The sequence below is a fragment of the Canis aureus genome, chromosome 21 (assembly GCF_053574225.1).
Source record: "Canis aureus isolate CA01 chromosome 21, VMU_Caureus_v.1.0, whole genome shotgun sequence".
Lineage (NCBI taxonomy): Eukaryota > Metazoa > Chordata > Mammalia > Carnivora > Canidae > Canis > Canis aureus.
In genome coordinates, this window is record NC_135631.1 from 38,394,783 (window position 1) to 38,421,803 (window position 27,021).

Sequence of the window (27,021 nt, forward strand, 5' to 3'; positions counted from 1 at the left end):
GCCTGTATAACATCCTATTGCCTCCTTTTAAGATTTTACTTGTCATTTTCTGGCTCTCCTTACTCTATTAGAGAATTGTATTTTTTTAGAAAACACACTGTCGGGGGCACCTGGGTGGCTCAGTCAAGGCTCCAACTCTTGATTTCAGCTCAGGTCACCATCTTAGGGTTGTGAAACCGAGCCCTGTGCCTGGCTCCACACCCAGCATAGAGCCTGCTTAAGATTCTCTCTCTACCTCTCTCTCCCTGCACCACCCCCCACCTCTCTAAAGTAAATAAATAAATAAAATAAAAAACACACCTGTTCAACTTAATCAAATAACAGCAACAACCATTTTTTGAACATGTCTTAGAAACCAGGCAATGTGCCAAGTGCTTTCCATACATTAGCTCACTGAATTTTCAAAATCTTGCACAGTAAGTATCTCCATTTTATGATCAAACAAAACTGAACCTCAGAAAGATTACATAAGCCCAGAGTCATACAAGATGGACTGTAGAATTGAGACTTGAATCTAGGTCTGTAGAACACCAAAACTTGTGCCGCATAACTTTCATAAATTTTTTACTATCTGTAACAGACCTTTTACTGAATGTTTTACAAAGGTGCTGCCATTCATGCAACAAATATGACTGCCTACTACGTATCTTCAAAATTTCTGTAGAAACACTTTTAACAGCCCTTTTCCCCTACTGTTTCTAAAACTGGAAAGCTGCATACAGTGCACATTTTCCCCCCTTTACTTCCTCTCATTAAATGTCAAATTCAATCATGTTATGATTATTATCAGGTAGTGGGTTCAGCCACAGCCATTTCCTGCCCAGTTCCTGTTCACTACTCAGAACGAAGTCCAGCATATTTTCTTTCCTTGTGCTCTGAAACTACCTGTTCCAAGAAGCAGTTTTTTTGAAGTGAAATCTGATCTCTGTATTTTGTGTCATTTTAGCGATTTGTATGAGACTAACAAGTTGGAATAAAAATGCAGCTTTCTTATAATGGCATGTAAGATTTTCAACTTAGCCAAATAATTCTGGTCATGAAGTGATCTACATTTGTAAATCCAATGACAGTATTTATGGTTCTGTGCTAACCTGAAGGGAAGACATACACATGGGACTTTTTCTCAGATTTTTAAAGAACAGCCCCAATTTAAAACACTGTTATGTCTCAAATTTGGATTCAGAAAAGACAGTCAACATATATATATATACAAAGCGTAGTTTGCAATATTAGCCCTGTGTGGCTACATACTAGGTACAGGGGTTAAGGAAAGTCAAGTCACTTCAAGATTCTTCTTTTATAAATAATCCCAAAATATATTCCACAAATTAAGTGCAAATGCCTCTAGTGGTGTAAATCTTCCTTTACAGCTTAGAATGAAATACTGCAATGAAATGATGAAACTGCTTAGCTGGACACATTTGGAAAAGAAGTTTTAACTGACACTGGGGAAAATTAAAAGGTATTAAAAGGTAAATATTAAACAAAAGCGTAACACTGCACAAAACTGTTGAGAATTTCCTATAATTTTAATACCTAAATATGCAATTTCCAACTGCCAAAACCCGGTAGTGGTCACCTTGACGAGCCACATTTATATACAATTACCACTTAAATTTTGACCTTCGCAAATACTTTTTACACAAAGCTACAATTACTTGCTATTCCCTCAACAATCCATATTCCTGGTCTGTGACCCTGCATCCTGTTCTACCCGAGTGAGATGCCTTCCTTCCCCAACAATGAAAACTACTATTTACCCTTTAGGGCTCCAGTGATAGCTCCTGCTACACCTCCAACCCCTTCTCCACTGTCTCTGAATATTATTCAGTCTTCTTCATTCAGGGCTTACCAGTGTGCCAGGACTTTACATATTCTATTTAATGCTTAATACTCCCCTCTGAAGTAACATCCTCTCCACTTAATGGATAGATAAGAAAACTGAAGCTGAAAAAAGGTTTACTATCATGTTAAAGGGAACAAAGCCAACCAGGAATTCAAACGCCAGTGTGTCTAAACTTCAACCAAATTCTCTTGCATTAAATTACAGACTCTATGGCACTCTCTTAATAGTATATATTGTGTTATATTATCCTTATTTGTTTCTCTCCCTTACTAAAGACAAGAAAGGTGACACCATCCTTACGCCCCCAGCAATACTCAACAGTGTCTATATACAGTGACTCAAAGTGTTACTGAATATGTATAATATCCTCATTCTGTTTATGATTTTGCAGCATTATTTTCCACTGATTAGTCTCCTTGCACCCAGTCTCTAAGAAGCCCTGTGGTGGTAAAGCATACTGGCTGAGAATGGAGGCTTTGTAATCAGATTGCCTCGCTTTGAATCCCACCTCCACCAATTATGAGCTGAGAAGTCTTGAACAAATGAGTTAAGCTAGGCTTTGGTTAACTCATCTATAAAACAGAACCGTAATCACAGTTCATATCTCACAGCTTTATAAAGATTAAACAAGATGGGATGGAAGCAATCCAAATAATTTTTCGATCCCCATTTTTTCTACATGCCATTCTAAATTTTCTTTGGCTTAGTCTAGTGTAGCCTTTTTAATTACAAATTCCTTGCAATTTTGTATTAAATGGGCTAGCGTAAAAACTGTTTGAGCCAAAAAAATAAAATAAAATTGCTCAGGCCAGGATGCCTGGCTGGCTCAGTCACCAGAGCATGTGATCTTGATCTCCGCGTTGTTGAGTTCAAGCCCCACGTTGGGTGTAGAGCTTACTTAAAATAAATAGATACATATTTTAAAAAATAATAATCAAATAAAAATTGCTCAGGGCAGCTACCTGATTTTTAGGGCCAACCGTCCATTGCCAGTTGGGACTCAAAGTCTATGCTGGGAGGTTTAACTATACAAGAGTGCCCCCACTGTACGTCATACTTTTTTCTCTTACTACATTTTCATTCCATATCAGAAAGTGGTAAAAAAAAAAAAAATTAGAAAAGACACTTCCTACCTTACTAGGACCGAACTTAACAGTATTTGATGCATGCACACAACTAACCTGTGTGGGAGGCAGGCTATTTTCCCAGCAAGAAATTTTCCTGGAACTACCCTGGGTCTGGTGTCAGCGGCGCGGCTCATTCTCCCCAGACCTCTGGATTCCTTCCCTCTGGAACTACAGCTGGCCGGGGACACCCCCTGCCTTCTCCTAAACTTAGCAATGTCGACTCCAAGAAGTTAGGATTTCAAATTGTTCTGCTATTTTACAGCACTTTAGGCTAAAGCGCATCGTTTCCAAATTCTCAGAATTCCCCCTTCCAACTTTAAAAATGTTATGAGAAAATCCAATTTGGGAGGAAACGATTAAAAAAAGAAAAACATGAACTCTACAAACAAGAGCAAATACTATGACTAAACGCAAAGTCTCGGGGATGCGCGGGGTGTGTGTGTGTGTGTGTGTGTGTGTGTGTGTGTGTGTGTGTGGAGAAACAAAGAAAAATCCTAAAGCTAACCAAAAACTGTAAAATCAAAGCATCCAATTAACAACAACAACAAAAACCTCAAGGTAAGCAGGAGATACCATAAACAGAGACAGCAAGTGTGCATCACAAAATAGGGACTAATTCACGAATCTGAACAGAGCTTGGTATGCCAATACTTGGATTAATAGATGTTTCAGAGTCTGCACTGCCTAGTCGGCATAGGATGATATAAAGCAGTTCCCTTTTCTTTTTTTTTTGGTTAGGCTAAAAATAAAGAGTGATGGACCAGTGACAGAATGATCTCCAAAGTTAGAGAAGGAGGTGTTGAGTTTGGAAGTCGGGACTCGGGGAGCCACACCAGAACTGGCTTGTCCGCAGCGGCCGGCCGGGGACAAGGCGGGTCCGGCGGGCGGCGGGCGGCGGGCGGCGGGCTGGTCCCGGCCCGGGAGGCTGGCGGCGGCGGCACCGGCGCCGCAGTCCGCGCGCGTCGCACAGCGCGGCCGAGACCCTGCGTGGTCCCCCGGCCGCCGCGGCTCGGCCCCCGGCCCCCCGCCCCCAGCCCCGCGCCCGCCGCGCCCCCAGCCCCGCGCCGGGGGAGGGAGCCCAGGAGGCGGCGGCGCGGGGCGCGGGGCGCGGGGCGCGGGGGGCTTCGGCCCGACCCCCTCGAGGCTCGAGGACGGCGCGCGCCCGGAGCCGGGAGGCTGAGCCGCTGCAGCGGTCCGAGGATGGGAGGCGACCGCGGCGGAGCCCGCGCGCAGGTGCCAGCGGCCGCCCGGGGAGTCGCCCGCGGCGGAGGGCGACGCGCCGGCCCCGCGGCCCCGCAGCCCCCGCCTGCGTCCCGCCCGCCGCTCTGCCCCCTCGTCCCGCTGCCGCCCCGGGGTCTGTCAGAAGCCAGAGACCGGCCACGGCCCGCCCGGGCGCGGAGGCGATGCCGGCTCTTACCGGAGGAGCGGGCGCCGCGCCGCTAGGAGGCGGCTGGGGAGCGCGCGGGAGGCTCCGAGGCGAGCGCCGCCGCCGCTGCGGGAGCCGGAGCGGTCGCGACGAGGCTGCCGGCGGGCGCGCTCCTCCACGGCCGCCGCCCCACCCCCTCTCCCGCGGGGTTTGCGCCGGAGCCCGCAGTCTCGGCGCGCGGGCGGGGCGGGCGGGAGGGGCGGGGCGCCCGCGGGGGCGGGGCCGGCGGCCTGATTGGCGTGGGGGCGACCAATGGGGCCACGGGCCCTCCGGGCGGCGCTGAGACTGACGGGGCTCCTAGCCCGTGGCGGGAGGGGGGCGGGCCTAGTGCCGCCTTTTACAGCCGCCTTTTTGACAAACCCGAACGTCAGGAAAGGTCGGTTGGTTCGCAGTGTGGCCAAACGGCCCAATTAGCACAAGGCGAAGGGCCTCTGAACCCGGATTGGCACCGTCTCTGCCTATAGAGAGAGGGGGCGGGCCTGGGGCGCTGAGGCCCCGCCCCGGATGTGGGCATGGCCCGAGCTGGAGCCCGGAGCCGCCGCCGCGCTGCCCCGGCGAGGCGGAACTGAGATCTCTCTCTTGGTTATCATGTGACGGGCTCTGGATTTAATGGAGGAGAAAGGGTGGAAAAGGCCGAGGATCCAAACTGGCGAGCTTTCTGGTCTCCGCGGCCCTCCCCGCTCTCCGGCCGGCGGCGCTGCCAGGTGAGTCCGGGCGCCCCGGGCCGGCTGCGTCGCGAGTGCGCTGCCCCCGGCGCCCCGGCCCCGGCCCCGCGGTGCTCCGGGCCCCGCCGCGCCCCCGCCGGCACCTGCTGGGCGCCGGGCTCCCGCGGGCAGGAAACCGCGCAGCTCCCACAGCTCCGGGGCCCGGTCGGGGGCGAGCGCAGTGGGGGACACAGACCCCAAGGCCCTATCGGGTGTGAGCAGCATCCTCCTCGGAAGGAAGGTGAACTTGGCCAAGGCTGTCGCAGCAGGGCCCGCCCGAAAGCGACTCCTTGTTCAGAGGAGTTGGGTTGCAGGCTCATGAGCAGAACTGTCCCTGGTCTTTGGGACGAGGGGCGTTTATTTGGGAGAGCACCGGCCCTAGCGAGAGAAGCAGTGGACATGGTGTGGCGAGCACCGTGGGCAAGGTAATGAGCGCACACGCAGGTGATAGATGCTGGCCCTCTGGGCACAGCCCTTCTGATTTCCAGTTTGAGACGGTGCAGAAGATTTTGGCAGTGAGGAAGCATATGAACTAAACGATCTTCCAGGCCAGAAGGCATCACCTCAAACAGGGCTTTAAAGCAGAGCAAATTTTTGTTTTGTTGGAGTATGCAGTCCCCCCCCCCCCCCCCCGAGAAAGAGCGATAGTAATAGTAGTAGGCAACAAATACAATTACTGCAATTAATGACGATTTGTGAATAAAGGAGTAAAATGGGTGGTGTAGCCCAGCATCCAGGCTTCTTCCGGCATCACTTAAATGTCAGTGTAGTAGTGCTTCATACAGAAATTTGTTGCATCCCGCATTTTGAAACTTGAAGCCACAAGCCTGCGTGTCCTTCCATCTGCGACCCTGAAGTACCTGTGTTGATTGATTGCAGCAACCCTTTCTCTGACCAGTTGCTTACTCAGTCCCATATGCGAAAAAAATAAACCCCGACTCATCCAGTTACTGATGGAAAAGTTGTGCTTAAACAAGTGTATTATCATAGACTTTTTGAAGGTTCACAAAAATGGCCAGGTAGTTTGGAGATCGGGATGGAGTAAACTTGATTTACAACATGAAATCCGTTTGTAGTTAATAATCAGTACACACCCCTCATACCTCTTCTTCCAAATTCAGCCTCCTATGCCACCATGGCAGCCTTTGGTCAGGAAAGGAGACCTGGAGAAAATGCCTTCCTGGGAGCAAAAGCCTCCGCTTTTCATACTGCAGTATGAAGCATCCCGATCTGCCAGCTAAGTAAATGAATACTAGCAGATGGGCGTAAGGGGAAAGGGGGAGTTAGGAGGTCCCCAGGACATCACTGTTACAGCAAAACAGATACATGCTCTTGCCCCACTGTTGGAAGTAGTAGAGGTGTATCAAAGGATATATCAGAGTTAGTTTTAAAATATAATTAAACATGCTAATCTAGGGCATTTTATTCATCTAGCCTGTTTCTTTGCTTTTTCCTTGTTTCTCATATTCCTGCATTTGTAATCCTACCCCTCATGCTTTTGCTGTCCCACCACCTTCTGATCTTTTCCTCTTTTCATCAAATGTCCTCTCAATCTATCACTCTTTTGTGGCTTATTTCCCTCCGTTTATAATCATATTCAGATTCTTCCTTTACTGAAAAATTTCTTATTGGCCCTTTCTCAATCTCATTCTTTGTCTTGTCCTTTATCTTCTCCAGGTATTTCAGAGGAATAAAATGTTGTCAACTGTTTACATTTTGTTATCTTCTTTAACCCCTCACTCAACTGCATACAGTCTGGCTTCTGATTTCCATTCTACTTACCCTTTTTCCAAGTGGTCACAAGGTTAATATAAAAAGCTTGAACAAGTATAGACAATACTGTCATCCTGTATGTGAAGACTAAATAAATGCTTATACTAAAGTTTTATAGATTAAAGTGTTCCAATCAAAATCCTAAGTTTTTAAGAATTAGTGATTTTAGCGTGGGGGAAAAAAAAAGGAAAGGGCAAAATATTCTGGAGAAGAAATCCATGAGTAGGTGGGTTGTAGGCCTTTCAGATATTAGAGTACATCCTAGAACATATCTAATCACAGTCATATAGTACTAGTGCAAAACAAATATAGATCAATAAGACAGATCTATATCTTAGATAGATATATGACAGATCTTATATTTTAGGGATATAAGAAATAGCTTTGGTCTGCCAGGCTGGCTCAGTTGGTTGAGCATGTGACTCCTGATCTCAGATGCCTGAGTTCAAGCCCCAAATTGGGTATAGAGCTTACTTGAGAAGGAAAAAGAGAAGGAAGAAAGAAAGGGAGAGAGAAAGAAAAAAGAAAGGGCTGTAATTATCGAATAATTTAGCATCTAATAACAAAATGTCAGAAGTTTAAATGGTCTTGATGATTGGATAGGAAGTAGTAAAAAAGTCAGGATCTATACCACAAACCAAAAAATAGTGAGTTGTAAAAAGAAAAATTCAGACTGGGATCCCTGGGTGGCACAGCGGTTTAGCACCTGCCTTTGGCTCAGGGCGCGATCCTGGAGACCCAGGATCGAATCCCACATCGGGCTCCTGGTGCATGGAGCCTGCTTCTCCCTCTGCCTATGTCTCTGCCTCGCTCTCTCTCTCTCTGTGTGACTATCATAAATAAATAAAAATTAAAAAAAAAAATTCAGACTAAGAAAATTGGTATTTGTAAGAATTTCAGTGAGAAAGTTTTATTAAAAAAAAGTATAGGCTAAACTATGTGAAAATCCAGTATTATCAATGTGTTCTATATTATTTAGCCCAGTGATCTCCTTAGAATCAGAATTCTATTTAATATCTGAATTTTTGTTAACCGTTCCCTCTTTATTAAAACTCTCCTCCCTTGACCTAATACCACTTCCTCTTTTTTCAGTACATTGATTTTTTAATGCTTTTTCTTAGTATATGTTGAAATTAGGTGAAATTTTGGATGTACAGATGTACAAAAAAGAATATAAGAATATCCTTGAGGTACAGGAATAAAGTCATGAGTACCTGGACTTGAGTGACAGCAATGACAAGGACCAGACTATTCTTGAGACATTTTGAATAGAGCTCATGCCCAGTTGATATACTACAAGTTTTATTGCATTTTGTCATGGGCTATAGGGAATGATGAATGTAACGTTGTCAAAGGTGGCTACAAATTTTAATGGAATTTGAAAGGAAAAATAATAGAATGTTATCAAAAATAGGAAATCTGTGAGTGGGGAAGAGCCAGCTTTGTTCACCAGGAATGGAAGTGATTTTTTTTTTTTTTTCTGGTATCGAAACAATCCTGACTTTTTTTCCTTCTCTTAGGGTATATTTCCCTTTTTTCGACTCTGCAACAGCTTCTTTAAACTGTTTAAATGAGAATGTCCTTGGCTCAGAGAGTACTACTCACCTGGCTTTTCACATTACTCTTCTTGATCATGTTGGTGTTGAAACTGGATGAGAAGGCACCTTGGAACTGGTTCCTCATTTTTATTCCAGTCTGGATATTTGATACTATCCTTCTTGTCATGCTGATTGTGAAAATGGCTGGGCGATGTAAGTCTGGCTTTGACCCTCGACATGGATCACACAATATAAAAAAAAAAGCCTGGTACCTCATTGCAATGTTACTTAAATTAGCCTTCTGCCTTGCACTCTGTGCTAAACTGGAACAGTTTACTACCATGAATCTGTCCTATGTCTTCATTCCTTTATGGGCCTTACTGGCTGGGGCTTTGATAGAACTTGGATATAACGTCTTTTTTGTGAGAGACTGACTTCTAAGGACATCATCTCATTTTATTGCTGTTCAACAAGCTATCATTAAAGTGTTTGAATCTTTGCAAGCTTGAAGAATACCAGAGAACTGAGAAAAATAACCAAATGTAGTTTTATACTGCTTCCATAAAATAGTCTTTGTGAATCATGGACTTCTAGTCAATCCAAAGCTTAATTATTCAATATTTCAGTTATTAATATCCTTATTATCCCTATATAAATAAAGTTTGTTTTTTGACCTCATTTTTCTACTTGACTCTTAAATAATCTGTTGTACATATGTGGTCAATTTTTAAAGTCTTTAATCTACATTATTTGGATAGAAGTTTAATATATCATAGCCCCATTATGACCAAAGTAAATGGTCATTTGTGCTTGTAAATTACTAAGAAAAAAACCTAGTTAGTGAAATACTTAGTCGTGTCACTTCATGTTTACATTCACAAATAATCTGAAAGTTTAACAGATTTTTATCTAAGCTAACGTGTCACTTTTTCCTTCTGTTTAAAACCCATGAATTAGAGATGGCATACTAGAACTGAGCAGAGCTTTGCCTCTTCTAAAGTGAGAGAGGGGCCTTTCATCCTGGTTGAATCAGGACCGGTCCCCTTTATGCCTGTTGTCCTGAGCCTCAGGAAGTTAGTGCCCCTTTCACTCTTAGAAGTCCTGGTCTGAGAGTTTATAGGTGATCCTACCAAAGGCACTTAAACCATTCCAGGGAAGCATAGGTGACATCACTTGTAAGAATTCCAAACAGTCTTAAGTGCATTATAACCCTAAAGCAGGTGATTGTTCCTGCCCTTACACCGCCCTCACTTTTAGCTTTGGGAAGAACCCAAAGTAGTATTTTGTTTGTTTTAAAAATATCTAACACACAAGAAAGTGATTCCTAGGTGGTAATACTTGAGAGGATTGCTTTGACTATAGCATTTTGGTCTAGTTCTCCTTTGTAAAGCACATAACATGACAACGTTTAAGCTACAACATCAGATTAATATGGTTTTAACTCCTTGTTTGAAACTACAGAGCTAAGCTAAATAAATAAAAAACGATCAGTTACAAGCGTTTTACTGTCTTATAATTGGTATATATTCCTATTTTGAGCTTCTAAAAATAGGATGGAAAAGGACAGTTAATTTGGGGAACATAATGTTCCAGACTTGATCAGATATTCCTTGTTCAACTGAGAGTTCCAAACTATTTGGTCTCTCTAATGATAGATTCAAAGTAGAAGAAAGCTTTCGTTTCTATTAGAAACCAGACAGGAGGATTTTGAAATTCAGCAGAAGTTGTATCTGTGCAAGTATTATCTAAGGATGCTCTCTCACAGGGAAAAGGAAAAGGACAGCATCACATGCAATTAGCTGGGTCAGGAGTCAGCAGAAATTTTCCGTAAATGTCTATATAATAAATATTTTAAGCTTTCTATCTCAACAGCTCAAGTCAGCTCTGTGATGAGAAAGCAGCCATAAACCATGATTATGTTCCAATAAAATTTTATGGACAATGAAACTTAAATTTTGTAAAACTTCCACATATCACAAAGTAGTATTCTTTTGGCTTTTGTTCCAGTTGCTTAAAACTATAAAAACTATTCTTGCCTCACAGCCACACAAAAAACAGACCTGTGAGCTAGGCCATAAAACAAGCAAAAGCAAAAATTCTATATGAGATTTCTAAGAGAAAAGGTGGAACAGGTCTCCAGTTAAGAGAGAAACCTGGGTAAGAATTGTATCTAAAAGGCAACACAATAACCAACCTGTTGATCCATGAGGGTCAGTTAATTGTAATAGTATCTGAAAGGTTCCCAGAAAGTAGAACATTTTCTTACCTAGTTTGGTAAATAAACTAAATAAACTAACTAGACTAAATAAATACCTTAAAGCAGCGCAAGTTACTGACATGCGCCTCCTTGATTCTGGCACCAAATCAAATGTGCGTTTTATCCCCATACCACCAAGGAATTTATTCAGTTCTGACACTACTTGGAAATAGTATCTGATACCACAGGTTAAGGTGCAATCCCAGAAGATACCTCCTCCCTCCAAACTTCAGATACCAGTTACAAATCCAGCTATAGATTGTTCTCATGACTCCCTTGATTAATTTGCCAGAGCAGCTCACAGAACTCAAAGAAACATTTTACTTATTAGATCACCAGTTTATTATAAAAGAATATAACTCAGGAACAGCAAGATGGAAGAAATGGTAAGGCAAGGTATGGGGAAGGGGCAAGGAGCTTCCATGGTCTCCTGGCATACCACTCTTCTTCCATCTCCTTGTGTTCACCACCCCAGAAGCTCTCTGAACCCTGTCCTTTTAGGATTTTATGGAGGCTTGATTACATCGAATATTAATGAAATCATTGGCTATTGGTGACTGAACTCAATCTCCAGTTCCTCTCCCCTGGAGATAAGGAAGGAGGAGTTCTAACCCTTTAATCACAATGTTGTTTCTCCCTGGCAACCAGCCCCCATCCTTAAGTTACCTAGGAGTTTTCCAAGTTACCTCATTAACGTAAGTTCAAAAGACACCTTTTTCATGCTAAACACTTAGAAAATTCTAAGGGTGTTAAATTCCTGTGCCAGGAATAGGGATGAAGACCAGATGTGTATTTCTTATAAAACACAATATCACAGCCTCAGTGGTTGGAATACACTTAAAACATTAAGTAATTAAAAATAGGATAGAAATTATGCTCACAGAAAAAGCAAAACTAATGGAATAATATATAAACAGTATTGCAGAAAAATACCTTCCTGTTTTAGTTCTAGGATATTTTGTTTATAATACAAAGATTTAACTTAAACATGAAAGGTTCCTTGTGAAACCAGTATTTTCCAGGTCAACATGGGTAAGAAGTAATGTAATCTGGTGTGGAGCAAAAGATTTATCAGAAAGTCTGGGTAAAAGCAACTTGTGGACAAAATAACTTTTTATGACTTGAAAATGTGAAAAGTAGAAAATATTGAAAGAATTCACAACTTGTTCAGCAGTATTTCATGAACAGAGGCTGAGTATATTGGTGCCATCAATCCACCACATGAAACATGAACACAAATCCAGCAAGAGAGCTTCCAAGCACCAAGAAAAATAGTTGCACACAGCTTCCATTTGTGGGCTAGAGTTTACTGTAATTTTAAGTTATTAATCTTACAAATTAAATCATCTGCTTTCCAGTCTGTTTTTGCAATGCAGCAAGTAAGAGAAACTGACGTTGACTAATGAACAGAAGTGATGGCCAAAAAAGAAGAGGAAACCATAGAGGCATTTTCATATAGGGGCAGGCATATTAATTACTATGCATCTGGGTCATCAAAAATAGTTATTTCTCTTTACTGAGAGAAAATTAATCAGAGTCCTTTTAGCATTACATTAAGAAACAAGCCACAAACTACAAAACGAGTTTCCTTTAATCTTAATTGGTCATGTTTCCACAGTAAATATCAGTTGTCCTCAAAGTATTGTTGGTGTTCTTATAATTAATGACATAGTGAAAGTACACGGGAATTATAATATTAGAACCAGGATAAAACAAACAGGGGGAAAAAGCCTCATTATAATGATGGAAAAACTAAAGCCCAGATAAATGAAATGAGATCAGCCCATGATCCCTGAAAAATGGAGAAGTTTTAACTCCAAAAGCTATTTCCAAAATTGGTTTGCTACAGAAGAAAAAAAATGGCATCCATGGAAGATACATACCAGTTACCAAATGCCAGATAAGGTAACCTTGGGTTAAAAGCTTTTATGAGAGGGATCTACTTTACATTTTAATGTTTTACTCTCATTTTGCATGTCCTGTGTTCAAGTTATACTGTAATCATACTGGTATCTTATACCATGAAGTAAATTTACTGCCATCATCTATATACTACAAATACTAATTTGTAATCAGAAAAGGGCAGTCTGTAACAAGACATGATTTTGAATTGCTGGCCCTGGGCAAAATAGTGAACTAGGAAGAAGTAAGTTTTTGAAAAAATCTACCTACTTCCACCAAATCTCATGATCCCTTGATAAACATTTTCCTCTTCCCAGATGCCTATCCTTTGCCCAAAACTAGAGGGAGGAATGCAGAGAAGAGATAATTAGTGAGAAAGGTGTGAAATGATTAGGCTGACCCAGAACATAGCTCTTCTGTGTTAATTCTAGGATCAGAAGCTAACATTTGTAGTGTCTACAATATATAAACCAATGCACTAAGCAAGCACTTGGCATGTTCTCTGATTTAATTCTCACCACCAATTAACAGAATAGATAGGTATTCCCTGCCCCCACTCCCCACCTTTTTACCAATGGGAAAAACTGATTTCTCAACATTTACAAGTTTATTAGTCCCCTTTCGTTACCCATAGCTGTACTATTCAAATGTTCTCAGCATAGTATCATATCAGAGGCTTTACAGGAGGAGGTCTGTGAAAATGTGCCACCTTTATGTCCTTGTCTCACTCCTGCAACAGAACACATATAGACTAAAAATATTGGTGCATGTTATCACATTCAATATTCCCAATTTTTGAATATTTATATCAGTAGGGAGACTTCATCTTGCCAAATAAGACTTAGTATGATAAAAACATGCTTCCGACTATAAGATACTAAACCTGCTTCTTAGATTTGCCATTTTAATAATTTTAAGTCTAGTTTAAATTTATCCTCAGTTTATAATAAGTGTATCTCTCGTTGGAGAAAAAAAGTTGGGTCTTACAGGTTTAGCAATCTTTACGATACTTATTTTATCCACATTGCCCAATGGGCCTAGATATTTAACAGGGGTACTTCTTAAACCTTATTCATAAGACTGAAGTACCAAATAGAAACTTAGTCTCCTTATGGTGCCTGCTGATCGAATTTTCTCCACTTTTCTATTGCAATTCTAGAATTACATTATGAATTAAAGTCAGAGGCAGAGTTTTTAAATCATAGAAACCTACATGATTAGTTTTTCCCACCCCAGTAAAGGTGCAACTTTTGTTCCTTCAAATATTTATTGAATACCAGGTGTATATATTAGGCATTGAGGACACAAAGGGATAAAAATAAAATTGGAACTTACAGCTCATGGTTTAGCTAGAGCCCAACATATACTTAACTAATAGTTATATTAATGATGTGAACAGAAGGACACAAGAAGCAGATGGAAGAAATGGTTCTACACCAGCTTTGGGGTAAAGGGGACAGTTGGAATGCATAAACTCAGTAAAACACAGAAGAGATGTTTAAAGTTTTGGAAAAAGATTTCACAGTGTTGTATTCCAAGCAGGGATTTCCCCAGCAAAGGTAAAGACTTTTTAAAGTACACAAAAGAAATGGCAAGTACTGGCACTCAGTAAAGCTGGAAATTGGGCACATTAATGGAAGATTGTGATGGATGAAACTGGAAAAGCCATATCATGAAGGCTTTTTGGTGTAATGCTGAGCGTTTGGCTTCTATTCTTTAGGAAAACAGTCATAGAATATTTCTAAGCTAAAGAGTAACAATCATATCTGTCTTAGGAAGATCAATCTGGTAGTAACAAAGAATGGACTGGAACAGGCATAGGGGCAGAGGAGTACAGGCAGCCCAGAACATTTTGGGATATTTTAAGAGTCCTGGTGAGATGAACATCTAACATGGCTGTGAACATCTACAACAAGTAGACAAATTATGAACATTTCTGGGGTCAACTCAAGAAAATCTCACAATACATTGTATATAGAAGAAAAGAGAAACCAGGTAACTTTTGCAATGACTAGGTAGAGACATAGTGATGCCAATAACCAAATTAGGAGGGAAAGGAACAGCTAATGCTTGGGGGCAAGGGAGAAGAGAAGGATTTAGTTCTGATTATAGAGATCATTAGAGCTGAAGTGAGAAACCAACACTGACAAGTCATGGGGTCACGAAGATAATTCAGGGACAAAGTGTAGAGACAGAACCTGAGACTGCTTTAAATAGTGATGGCTACGGCTGAAGAAGACATCCAAAGAAATGGAAAAGCAAAAAATAATAATAATAAAGAGAAATGGAAAAACAAAACAGATAGGTTATATATACACAGAGTTTTAAGGAGTACAAAACTAACAAGTGCTGAAAGGATTAAACAGAAGTATTAAGGAATGAAGCCACTGAATTTGGCAGTCATACGGTGACCTTTGAGACTACCACTTCAGCTGGGTGATTAAATCTGAAGATTAAGACAAAATTGTAGTGAAATGAGGAAGTGAAGGCAGACAGATTTCCAAGAACCTTGTCATCAAAAAGAGAGATGAAACAATAACATAAACAAAAGCCAGGCTGAAGAAACGCTTTTTTGGGGTTTTTTTTGTTTTTGTTTTTTTTTTAAAAGAAGACAGACCCAAGATTTGTCACATAAATGTCTGGCTAAGTTAAAAACAAAAACAAACTTTTAAAGAAAGAAAAAACTTGGGTAGAGGGAGGATGTGCAATTGCCTATCCAAATAAAATGTTAAACATTATGCAAAATATTTGCAACTCTACTGACTTGTCTCTGAATCTGTATATTTTGTAGTCTTCAGTAGTACCAAAGCAATAAACTTTATAGGCAAGTGTACAGATTTAACATTTTAAAAATATAGATGCATAAATTCTAAATTTCAGGGGATCCCTGGGTGGCGGAGTGGTTTAGCGCCTGCCTTTGGCCCAGGGCGCGATCCTGGAGACCCGGGATTGAGTCCCACCATCGGGCTCCCGGTGCATGGAGCCTGCTTCTCCCTCTGCCTGTGTCTCTGCCTTTCTCTCTCTCTCTCTATCATAAATAAATAAAAATTTAAAAAAAAATTCTAAATTTCAAAATGTGTAGAAGGATCCAGAGTTCTCATTATTTTAATAGTGCAGTTCTTGGAAGGCAGATAATAAGACATACAAGTAGTATGTCACAATTTCACTTTAAATTTCTAACCAACATAAATCCTATTTGCCCACATTTTATTCTCACACTCCCTGATTGGGTCTGAAGTCCTAGAAGGGAAGATAACCTGAAATCCAAGATGTTTTCCCCTCCTTTCTCTGACCTCCTGGTAGAGATATGTCAAGATATGTCCTGCAACATCTGTAAACTTAAAGAAAAAAGCATCTCTGCTTTTATCTTCTTGTGCTTGACATTCTAAAGAGCAATGATTTCCATCTGAGATATGCTAAAGAAAGAAAAGCCAGAGCAGAGATAGAAATTTATACTTCTCCCAAGTTGTCCTTTTAATTGTTTTATCTGAAGTACACTGTCAGTGCCAAACATGTCAAACATAACTAACTCTTTCATGAAATAGACTAGGCATTCTAAAACCAGTAAAATTCTGTTTACATATCAAAATAGTTACATGAGGTGGAAGAAAGATTAATAATCAGATCTTCTATCAGTCTGAAGACCTAAAACCCATCCTGTCACTTTTTACCACCTTAAAATACTTTGAAAACAATGCATTTTTGTCCGCCCCTCCTAGGATAGAAATAATCCTGTCTAGAGGGAAGGGAAGTGATTTAGCATGCTATCCCAGCACCTACACTGAACTAAATAACTAGTTTAATAACCTTGCTTAAGGTAATCCTCAATATTCTAGGTTGGCATGAATCAACTTTTGATAATTTTTAAGAGAAAAAAAAGGTATTCAGATTGGAGTCACTTTCAAGATCTTACGGCTTCGGTTGAAGACAGAAACAAGAACTTTTAAAGATGATGAAATGAAAATGTCAAATACAAGAAAATAATTACAAAACAAAGGTAAAAAGATTACAGTTATCAATTTTAGTATTTATTAAAAAGGTGGAAGACAAGGAAAATTCCTCTCAAACTCTAAAATCAAATCTTGCATCTTTGCTAAATGTAAAACGAATTTTTAGGTATTTGCTTTACATGACAATAAACTTGTCAACAAAATAACTGAATGAAAATTTACCAACAAAACACTGCTAATCTATTATTTACAAAAATGATCTCACCTGCCGTAAGTTATTTGGGGAAAAAACCATTTCAAGGAACACTAATGAAATACCGTGAAGACATAACACAAGAAATAAAATTTGTCCTAATGTCTCTGACCCCTCCCTTCCCCAAAGTTATAGAATGGACTGAAAATGAATATCTGTGGGTATAAACATAATATTTCCAATAATCTTACGCACACACACACGCGTGCACACACACAGTTCTGTGCCAGATCAACCTAATCTTTATTTAAGGTCAGCAGCCTGAGGGTTAAGGGTAATGAATATGGCTTTAGTAAAGTTTTCAACTAAATATCACAAATGCTTAATTCTTTTGCTAGCTAACCAACTAACCTGAGAATGGAAAAGGTTCTACTTCTTGGCTAAAAGGGTATAAAGCAAAGTAATTAAAAAAAAAAAAAAAAAAAAAACACTGCAGCAGACACCACTGATATACCTTATTTTTTTAAGGTCTGTGTATCAATTTAATACTTTATATAATGACTATTTAGATAGCTTAAGATCATATAGAAACTACATCTTAAGCACTTTATCATTCTGGTCCAAGAAATTGGAATATCAACAAAAAACTTGTGTTTGGAATGTACTTACTAGGAAACCGTTAATAATAATGCAATATTGAAATAGAAATGATTTGTGTTTAACAAAGGCAAGTCAGCAAGTTCTTAGGTTGCATCCGAAGAGGATTCAAAAATTATAACCCACTAAGACAAGGAATATAACATTATTCAAGGTGACAAAGCTATATCTTGAAATCTGAGCCCACTGATTTATATTTCACTTCATACATCATATATACATCACAGAGATGTATGCATTTTACAAAACATTAAATTTTCAAAATATGGAGAAATTTTGAGTATTGGTTATATAAGAAACTACACCTAAAAGCAACCACTGTGGTTGTTTTAGATATTTCTTTTAGTTAAAAGTTTAAGGCTCATATATAATATTTTTGGGATACCCTAAAGACATTTTATTACTGTATGATCTCATGCAACTATGTGTATACTACTAGGAAACTAAAACTAAAACATTGTTAAATATATCACCCTTCAATTAAAAAAAGAAAACATTTTAACCACATGCTCTCCTATTTCTCAATACTAGTTTGTTATGAACTTTTATCCCCAAAAAGGTAGATGGCAAATGATAAATTTAGCTTAAAAAAGAAGATTAAAGTGATGAGGAGCAGGCTAAAACTAACATATAAAACAGAATCCCTATTTACATTATCATGATTTATACTTTCCTTATCCCATGAAAATTCCTATATTGCAAATATACTGATTTCCTATAAACCATTGAGATTTCCTACAATATTTGCCAAGCCCATTTAAAATGTGGGCCAGAAATGATGTCACTGCTGCAATTGATTTTTTTCTGGTGAAATGCCTCTTAAGTGGCTTCTCCCTAGCCCAGAAAGATAAGCAGTTTTAGGGGTACCACAAACAAGGCTGGAGCAGAAACAATTTCAGGAGCAACAGTAACCCAAAAGACTACACAAAGAACCTCAGTTAAAAGTCGTCAAAGTATAAGCCCAGAAAAATACCAAAGATAAAATAAATTTGCAATGAGCAGAGTTCCTTATATCAAAGCATAAAGACATTTGTTTGATTTTAATTACAGTAGTGGAAGCAGTCTCAAATAGTGCTGAAGTCCATCACTGAAGAGATTTGTTTTAATCTTTAGCTAGGCACTAGCCATCCTGTTTCCTACCCTAATTTTACTTTCTAGAGTTTTGGGAAAACAAAACAAAACAGTATTCTAAGTTGTTTACCTTGCTAGGGTAGGGAGAAGGATCCTTAGAAAACTGAGGTAACACATCTTATTTTGTTAATTATATCTCTGTATATGGCAGTTGAGTCATGGCCCTTAGGTTTATCATACTTTCTCCTGTTCTCTGAGAAAAATGTAAAAGAGGATTTTAACTGCTTACAATGAAACATTCTGTAACTAAAGATTTTTACCCAGCTACTATTAAATATAGTACAGGTGTCTATTAGTAAGAAAATTTTCTCAACTTTTTTTTATCATTCCAAACACTATGGAGATTTATGTTAGGGCAATGTAATCTGGCCATGTTACTTCATGAGTTGAGTGTTAAATACCAATAACTGACCTTGTTTCCCCCAACTTCATAAAACTGCTTCTATTACCTAAACTGCTTTCTAAATGTTGAACATAAATATTTTAAAATGTATTCCCGGGAGTGAGGCTAGGAAGTTTCACATATTCATATTATTCAGCAATTTAAGAAAGAAGTTATGCAAAATATGATATACATATCTCTATATATTCCCATAATACACACATATATAAATATGCTTTCATAACTGAATCTTGGTTTTAAAAATGCTTACACAATGTGGGGAATTTAAATATTCGCTAGATTTGAATACATACATTTGCACTCCATTACCACTGTAAATTGATATACCAGCAGAAACATAATAGACCAAATAAATGATTTAACTGAATTGTCAGTTTGTGTTTTTGCAGACCCAAGAGAAAACATATTTATTATTATGAACCTTTATTAAGTGGCTCACATTTCAGTATAAATCACACTAAAAAGATTTTTTAAAAGCTATTTACACTACAGTGCTGACACATTAAAATGAAAAAAAAATTGGTATAAATAAGCTCTATGGAAAAGCCTTAAATTGTCAAAAAAGAATTCTGGCTCATATTACAAAAAATATATATATATGTTAATGTCAGCTCTATTCTAAAACCTATAATTCCAAACCAAATGATTCTTTAAAGACTCCTTTTGTTTAAACCTGTAATGTTTACAGTGCATCTGGCCCTAAGTGCTTTGATACTTCACAGTTATGGACAGGCACTGAGGAATGTTACAAAGCTACATAAACTCTATTTTGTAACAGACTTGGGAGCAAGTCCTTGGCTTGCTTTCAGAATTCATGAATCTTTATTACATTATTAACTTTAAAAAAAAAAGAATTTTAAATGGTATGTACAAATTTAGCACAAAATGTCATCATCTTTTCTATCTTGATTTGAATGTGCTGAACTATGTTGCCTTGTATCAACTAGACTTATGAGACTTCCAGGACATAATTCTTCCTTTAAATCTTTGTTGCTATTTTCAAATTTAGAGTCCATGTCAATCTTAAATTCTGTAAATTGAACATGATCCAATTTTGCTTTAGCATTCTTGCCATCCATATTATTCGGTGCTCTAGTCTTTTCAGGAATATAAACATTCACAGGTTCTTCCTTGATTCTTACGGATGCAATAGGTTCATGTTTCATCTGCTGTAATTCAGATTTAGAATGAAGTTTGTCTGAAAAATTAGAATCCAAGGAGGTTTTGCTTACAGCACAAATCATGTGATCAGTGTGAGATCGAAGAATTGATGATGTGGAATCTGGTGATGTGCCTGTTTCATGAGTATCTGTATTCTGAGCAATCTCCTCCTCTGAGTGATACAACTTGAGCCGAACGTGCCAGGCTAAACTGCATACAGCTGAAACTGTCTTGAACTGATGAACAACATTCCTTGGAATAAAATAAATGTCATTATCATACAGCTGAATCCTGGCATAGCGGATGCCTTCCCTCCTCAGTTGATTAAGTTTTGCATCATCAACCCACTGGACACACTAAGAAAAGAAACAGGAATACTGTTAAGTCTTTTCCACAATAAAAATTAAACTGAAGACAGTAATGCTTTAAGATATACCTGAGAAAGTGGAGGCTCATGTAAATCTAACTGCATTCGTTGAACTACTTCTAAGAAATCTTCAGCATGAAAACAAATTACATCTTTGGTTATTCGGGGTTGAGCAGGCCTAAAAACATGAGATAATGAAGAATCTTCCATTAATATTTCACTCTGTTAAGTCCTTATTAAATTTAAAGCAAAAATAGTTTATGGTCAAAACAAGAGTCCCTAGAAATAAAGTTATTAGAAGACCACTTTACATACTTAAAGGGATAAAACCATGAGTTTGGGCCTAAACATAAATTTAAAAAAAAAAACCTCATTTTATTATAGCTATGTATAACCACATTTGAACTGGTTAATTATTGAAATAAAAAAACTAAGGGCTCTGTCTTCAAGGTCAATAACAGATTAAATGCTAAAGATGAAGCTACTATGTAAAAATTGGAGGTAATAAATATGGGGAGAAGAGAATACTTTCTTCCAATAAATACACATATAACTGCAATTAAACCTAAAATTCCTAAGTAATCCTTAATAAATTAAGAGATACTCATTAGAAAAGTGCTAATAAACTATTATCACTCTATTTGTGGGGGTTAATAGTGTCTTTAAATATAATTCTAAAAAAATGCCCAAATTATCCAATTAATCAGCAATATACAAATACATTTTTATAGAACATGCTCGAAAATGGATTTTAGAATGTAATTCCAAGCAACATAAATCCAAAAAAAAAGTCATACTAAGGCAAATTATAAACAAATTTCTAAAAACCAGTGATAAAATCTAAACCTTATACTTTACATTAATGTACAGGGAAGGAAGAGTTAATAATGATGCCAGCTTCTCATCAGGGACAATGACAATACAGTAAGCACCAAGTGAACCTTAGTTTTTCTTTAACCTTAGTCAAGACAATTGTTTTCACATCTAGTCACTTAGAAAATGAAATTATTACAGTCAAACTCAAAAGAGTAAAACTACATTCTAACAACTGAAAACCTTTAGTGCATTTATACAATTAGGATATCCAAATACAGGGACACCTGGGTGGCTCAGTGGTTGAGCATCTGCCTTTGGCTCAGGGCATGATCCTGGAGTTCCGGGATGGAGTCCCACATCGGGCTCCCTACAGAGCCTGCTTCTCTCTCTGCCTGTGTCTCTACCTCTCTCTCTCTGTCTCTCATGAATAAATGAATAAAATCTTTAAAAACAAACAAAAAAAGGATATCCAAATACAAAGAAAACTGAAACTTTCTTTCCCTACAGTAAGGAGAATTACAGAGAAACCACCCAAGAAAACCTCTCATGAAAATAGCAGTTTAAAAAAAAAAAAAGGCACTTAGTTAATATATACCACTCTCCACAGTGCACAGCCTTCAACACTCCAACAGCAGCTGTAGTCTGTCTTTCAAAACCTTGTCCTATATGATCTGCATGGGCTCTTGTCCTGTCTTCAAAGAGCATCTCACGGGGCTCACTGGTTCGAGGTAGGTACTGCAGGTTTTTTATTTCATTGGTAGTTCTGTTAAAATAAAATTACATTTATACAATATTATATATATTAATTTTATATATATATAAAATATACATCATTTTATATATATATAAAATGGAGGTGGGGGGAAAGAGGCAGTCCTGTGTATTAAGGTTTAATCGCCTTGAAACATTTGTATTGATGTACTGAGAGGCTTAACTACCATGAAGCATTTAGTAATCACATAATTCAGACAAAAGGAAATTTTAAATCATCTGCTTCCAAATCAGGTTCTATTTTTAAAATGAACAAGTACAAACAAAAACACATACTCCTTTTTCTAACACACTCTTCACAAAAGTGGCAGTTGTAAGGTAGATAAACAACGAAATGACAGATGGTGTGGTTTACCCAATTTCTCCTGCCCAGAATCTTTACAAGGTTTGTTTGGGCCTTATCTGTAGAACCATTCCCCTACCTCTCCACCCCTCAAGTCACATGGCTAATGTAAGATGCATATATGGAACAAACAGGTAACTTTAAAAATGGATTAATTAATATTTATAGAATACCTACTATATACCAGGTCCTACCTAGGCACTGCAGCCAATGAACAAAACAGTAATGAATATAACAGGTTTCCCACTTTCATGGGAGTTTATACTCCAGTGAGAGAAAGACTAACAGATAAATAGCATGAAAACACCAAGTAATAAGTACTTCCACAAAACATGCAGGATTTTTTTAGAGGCAGAAAGAAAATCTTAGCTCCCTCTTAGAAGACAACCACCTGCCATTGGCCATCCCCCTACGGCTCATCTAGACTCATTGAATGCAAAAACTCTACTTTTGCTACAGATGGGGAAAAGGGTGAGAAGAATTTCTTTGGGAATCATCATCTTATTTATTTTCCTGTATGGTTTTTCTATGGCATTCAGAGACAACTTGAGATTGCCCCCATAATTTTCTCCTCTCATCTTAGTCTAAACCCCTAGAATCATTCTTTCCTATTCTCTAATTTCCCATGCTCAATCTCTACAACTTATTGCTCTTGTGAACTCTTGTATTACAGTCTTATTACACATATACACACACACAGAGGTGATGTGACGAAAAAAAAACCATGCTTTTTTTGCTCTTTGTGATTAATGTTCTGCATGTGTCTGAAAGCTAGACGAGGACATTGATTCCTATGGAAAGCTAACAGGGGCTTGAAAGCCTACAACTCTGGTATGATTAACACCGCATTCTAACAAATTAAGACTTTATATGAAGCATTTAGCACAGTAGTGCCTTGGGTAGTGTTGTTATTAGTAGGTCAGGCTAAACAGTGTGATGTGAAATCATCACATTTACATGGGTAATAATCCCTGAGGTGCAGGCCAGGTTCCTCAGAGGGCTGGTGAACTCCTTTAAATTACATGTAAAACATGTATATTTGCACTTGTTCTGGGGAGAGACTTTCAGATTCTCAAGATGATTTATAAATCCAAGAACTACTGAGAAACACCAATTTTATCATTTACTACCAACTTATAAATTAACTTGTAAAAATGTCATTCAACAGATATTTAAGCACCAGGAACTCTGTTTAGGTGCTTAGAGACACCTAAGTAACCAGCATAATATAGTCCCCTGTCATCGTGCAACCTACAGTTTACTCAGTGACCATTTTCCCTGTTTTTTCTTTTAAAATTAATAATCACTGTAATTAGTAATTATGGATCTAAAAAAAGTTCTATTACCCACTCCATTCCCACCAATGTTAACCCAGTATACATTTTTCCATACTTTTCTGTGTTCAATAATTATAGACTTATACATGTTTATTTCTTTCATACAAACAGAATCATACTGGCCACATTACTCTATATTTTGCTCTTTTCAAATGTCATGAACATCCTTCCATATAAACAGACATAAATAATTCATTTATATATATATTTTTAAGATTATATATTTTTTAAGTAATTTAATCTCTACATCAAACATGGGGCTCGAACTCACAATCCCAAGATCAAAAGTCACATGTTCTACCAACTGAGCCAGCCAGGAGCCCCAAAGGAATGGAAATTGGGTTTTGTTTACTTAAACATTTTTTTAATGATTTTTTAAAGATTTTATTTCACCGTATTTTTAATAGTAACGTGCCGAAATGAATTCAATCATTCCACTATTGATGGGCACTCAGACCATTTTAAATTCTTTTTCTTACTACAAATAATGCTGCAATTAATATTCTTATACATTTACCTTTAGTGCTTTCATTTCCTAAGACAGATTCCCAAAAGTGGTAGTGGTGGATCAAAGAATATATATGTTAAACTTCGTGAGCTATTGTTAAATTACTTTCACAGAACAATTACAGCAGCTCACCTTTCTACCAACAATATATAAATATTCTGTTTTCTCACATACACATGCAGTATTATTGCTCTATTTGTTTTGGTAATGTAATAGGTAAAAGTAATATTTCATTATTCTTTTAATATAACTGGCTGAGACCAATTTTTCTACTGGGTTGTGTTACATTTTCCTTGTCAATCAGGGAATGCTCTTTGTCTATTAACTTTGTCACGTTACAAGTTCAGTCCATGATAGTTTTGAACTTTGTTGTTGCTGGTATCTTTTCTCTCACAAATAGTACTGCAATTATATTTTTCATCTTGCTTAGAAAGGTCTCTCCTAGGTTTAAAAATTTTATTCTTATATTTTAATTTTTTATCTATTATGTTCACATCTCTAACTTATTTATGAGATGGGGGTTATGGCTTTGTTTTTCTTTTAAATGGACTTCAATTATGCCAGCATTACTCATTAAACAAATCTTCCTTTTCTCATCTATCTCATATATTAAGTTCTCAATACACTTTGATCTATCTGGGTTCTTTATCTTATTCCAAAGATCTTTTTAAGCTTTATAATAATTTTTAACTTCTAATAACAAAAGCCCCCCCTCATTTATTTTCTCATTCAGTTTTCTTGGCTATTTGTTGATTTATTCTTCCTTCTGAACTTTAAAATCATTAAATCCAGTGCTGGAAGTGTGAGTTCAACTAAAATCCTAAAAATTTCAAAGGACTATCATTTTTATTCAATCTGAAAAATAGAAGGGTTTTTCATTTGTTTAGGTATTATTTTAAATCCTCCAGAAGATGTTTAAGTTTCTTTATATGTGTTCTGAGTATTTTTAATTAAATTTATTCTCAAATGGTTTACAATGTCTTTGTTGTGAATGACATTTTTCCATTCCTAATTACAATTTACTGTCATTTACCTATATTTCTTAAGCCTTATTTATTTCATATTTTATAAAAAATTTTATTAGCACATGTAGCCATTTTTGAATTCATATTCCAAGTATGCTTTAAACTTTCCCTTCCTTCTTTCTCTAATTTTCAACGAACACCCCCCTCCCCCAACATACAAAAACATCTATCCCTGGCAATAAAAATTTGTATTCAACATACCTTTTCCTTTTGAAAGGTGACTTTGGCATATCAGCCACAGGGATCATTTGTTCTCCTGGGCGTACCCACATAATGGGACCATCATCACTGTCTTTTCGACTCTCTAATTTTAGACTAGATAGTGTCCCCCATGGCAGTGTACACTAGAGGCAAAGAATTACATAGGAACCAATTATTTTCAAAATGCATCTCCAAATGTACATTAAAGAATACTGCCCCTTAACAAAGTTTCATATATACCTTTATACTTACACATTTGAAATACATACTATATTGAATATATTCCTATGTTGTCATACATTTTCCTTCAAAAATTCTATTTCAAACATACCAAGAGTAATTATTCTTGGGTAGCTCCCTCCTCTAACCCTGCCAGAAGTATGATTCACTATATTCAACATTTGTTATTCTTCCTTCTACCAAATACAAGGGTCATATGATATTAGTAAGTTGGTAAAATAATCAAGTGTTCTCCATGAGAATCTATAAAGATGAATAATTGAGTTTTTTTAAAAAAGCAATCTCTGGGCAGTCTGGGTGGCTCAGCGGTTTAGCACCACCTTCAGGCCAGGGCCTGATCCGGAAGACCCGGGATAGAGTCCCACGTCGGGCTCCCTGCATGGTGCCTGCTTCTCCCTCTGCCTGTGTCTCTGCCTCTCTCTCTCTTTGTCTCTCATGAATAAATAATTAAAAACTAAAAAAAAAAAAAAAAAAAAAAAAAAGAGAAAAGGATACCAGTCTTTGATTAGTTATAATGAAAGCCTAACAAAACAAAAAGGAAAATCAAATCAAAATCAAAATTTATTTCTTTAACCTCTCTTAAAAAGGTTGCTGGTCTAAAAGCAACTTTTCCTTTGAAAAGAAAAGAGAGATAAAAATGTCTAAAGGCCATTGTCCATGAGATGGTGGAGAATGAGATTTAAAAAAAACATCCAGGGATGCCTGGGTGGCTCAGCGGTTGAGCATCTGCCTTTGGCTCAGGGCATGATGTGTCTCTGCCTCTATCATGAATAAATAAATAAAATATTAAAAATAAACAAACAAACAAACAAACAAACCATTCATTGCATCCTCTTTTAAGAAAGGGTAGGACTGTCACATGAAATTTCTCCTAAAAGAATGCATTTAGCTCATTTGCTTTTAAAATTAAAAACAAACATAAATATTTTAAAAAATTTTTAAGATTTTTTTTTTATTATTCATAAAAGACAGAGAAAGAGAAAGACAGAGAGGCAGAGACACAGGCAGAGGGAGAAGCAGGCTCCATGCAGGGAGCCCGATGTAGGACTCGATCCTGGGTCTCCAGGATCACGCCCTGGGCTGAAGGCAGTGCTAAACCACTGAGCCACCCACACTGCCCTTAAAAATACTACTCAAAATAAATGCAATCAAATTTCATGAAGACACTAGCTGGGAAAAGTAGAAAAGTAACAAATTAGGTTTAAAAGGAATAAAAAAGGAAATGAAAGAAAAATGGATTGGAGTGAAAAAGAGAGGATAAAAAGCTAAAAAATGGAACAAGAAGTGAAAATAGATGTGTAACAGATTATTTGGCAAATAATAGAGACAAATGAATTGTCACATT

General features: G+C 38.1%; 3 protein-coding genes across 5 annotated transcripts in view; 1 reads left to right on the forward strand and 2 right to left on the reverse strand.

Annotated features, from left to right (window-relative positions):
- The window catches only part of PHTF2 (putative homeodomain transcription factor 2), a 108,822-nt gene extending 104,280 nt beyond the window's left edge, over window positions 1–4,542 (reverse strand). The window contains exon 1 of the mRNA XM_077863889.1: window positions 4,391–4,542. The gene's annotated coding sequence lies outside the window, so the exon portion shown is untranslated. The remainder of the gene's footprint in view (window positions 1–4,390) is intronic.
- A 342-nt stretch (window positions 4,543–4,884) lies between these two features.
- On the forward strand, window positions 4,885–9,092 carry TMEM60 (transmembrane protein 60). Of its 3 annotated transcripts, XM_077863901.1 has the most exons (3): window positions 4,885–5,103; window positions 6,225–6,344; window positions 8,397–9,092. In XM_077863901.1, the coding sequence occupies exon 3, from the start codon at window positions 8,447–8,449 to the stop codon at window positions 8,846–8,848; it is 402 nt and encodes a 133-aa protein (XP_077720027.1). In that variant the 5' UTR covers window positions 4,885–5,103; window positions 6,225–6,344; window positions 8,397–8,446; the 3' UTR covers window positions 8,849–9,092. The 3 variants fall into 3 exon arrangements, with proteins under 3 accessions (XP_077720027.1, XP_077720026.1, XP_077720028.1); XM_077863900.1 differs by lacking the exon at window positions 6,225–6,344 and having other exon boundaries at window positions 4,890–5,103; XM_077863902.1 differs by lacking the exons at window positions 4,885–5,103; window positions 6,225–6,344 and adding an exon at window positions 5,264–5,528.
- Window positions 9,093–16,579: 7,487 nt separating this feature from the next.
- RSBN1L (round spermatid basic protein 1 like) overlaps window positions 16,580–27,021 on the reverse strand; it is a 60,206-nt gene continuing 49,764 nt past the window's right edge. Inside the window, exons 5-8 of the mRNA XM_077863892.1 lie at window positions 25,437–25,579; window positions 21,847–22,014; window positions 20,505–20,613; window positions 16,580–20,424 (exon numbers count right to left, since the gene is read on the reverse strand). Of these exons, the coding sequence (XP_077720018.1) occupies window positions 19,783–20,424; window positions 20,505–20,613; window positions 21,847–22,014; window positions 25,437–25,579 (1,062 nt within the window). The 3' untranslated portion in view covers window positions 16,580–19,782. The remainder of the gene's footprint in view (window positions 20,425–20,504; window positions 20,614–21,846; window positions 22,015–25,436; window positions 25,580–27,021) is intronic.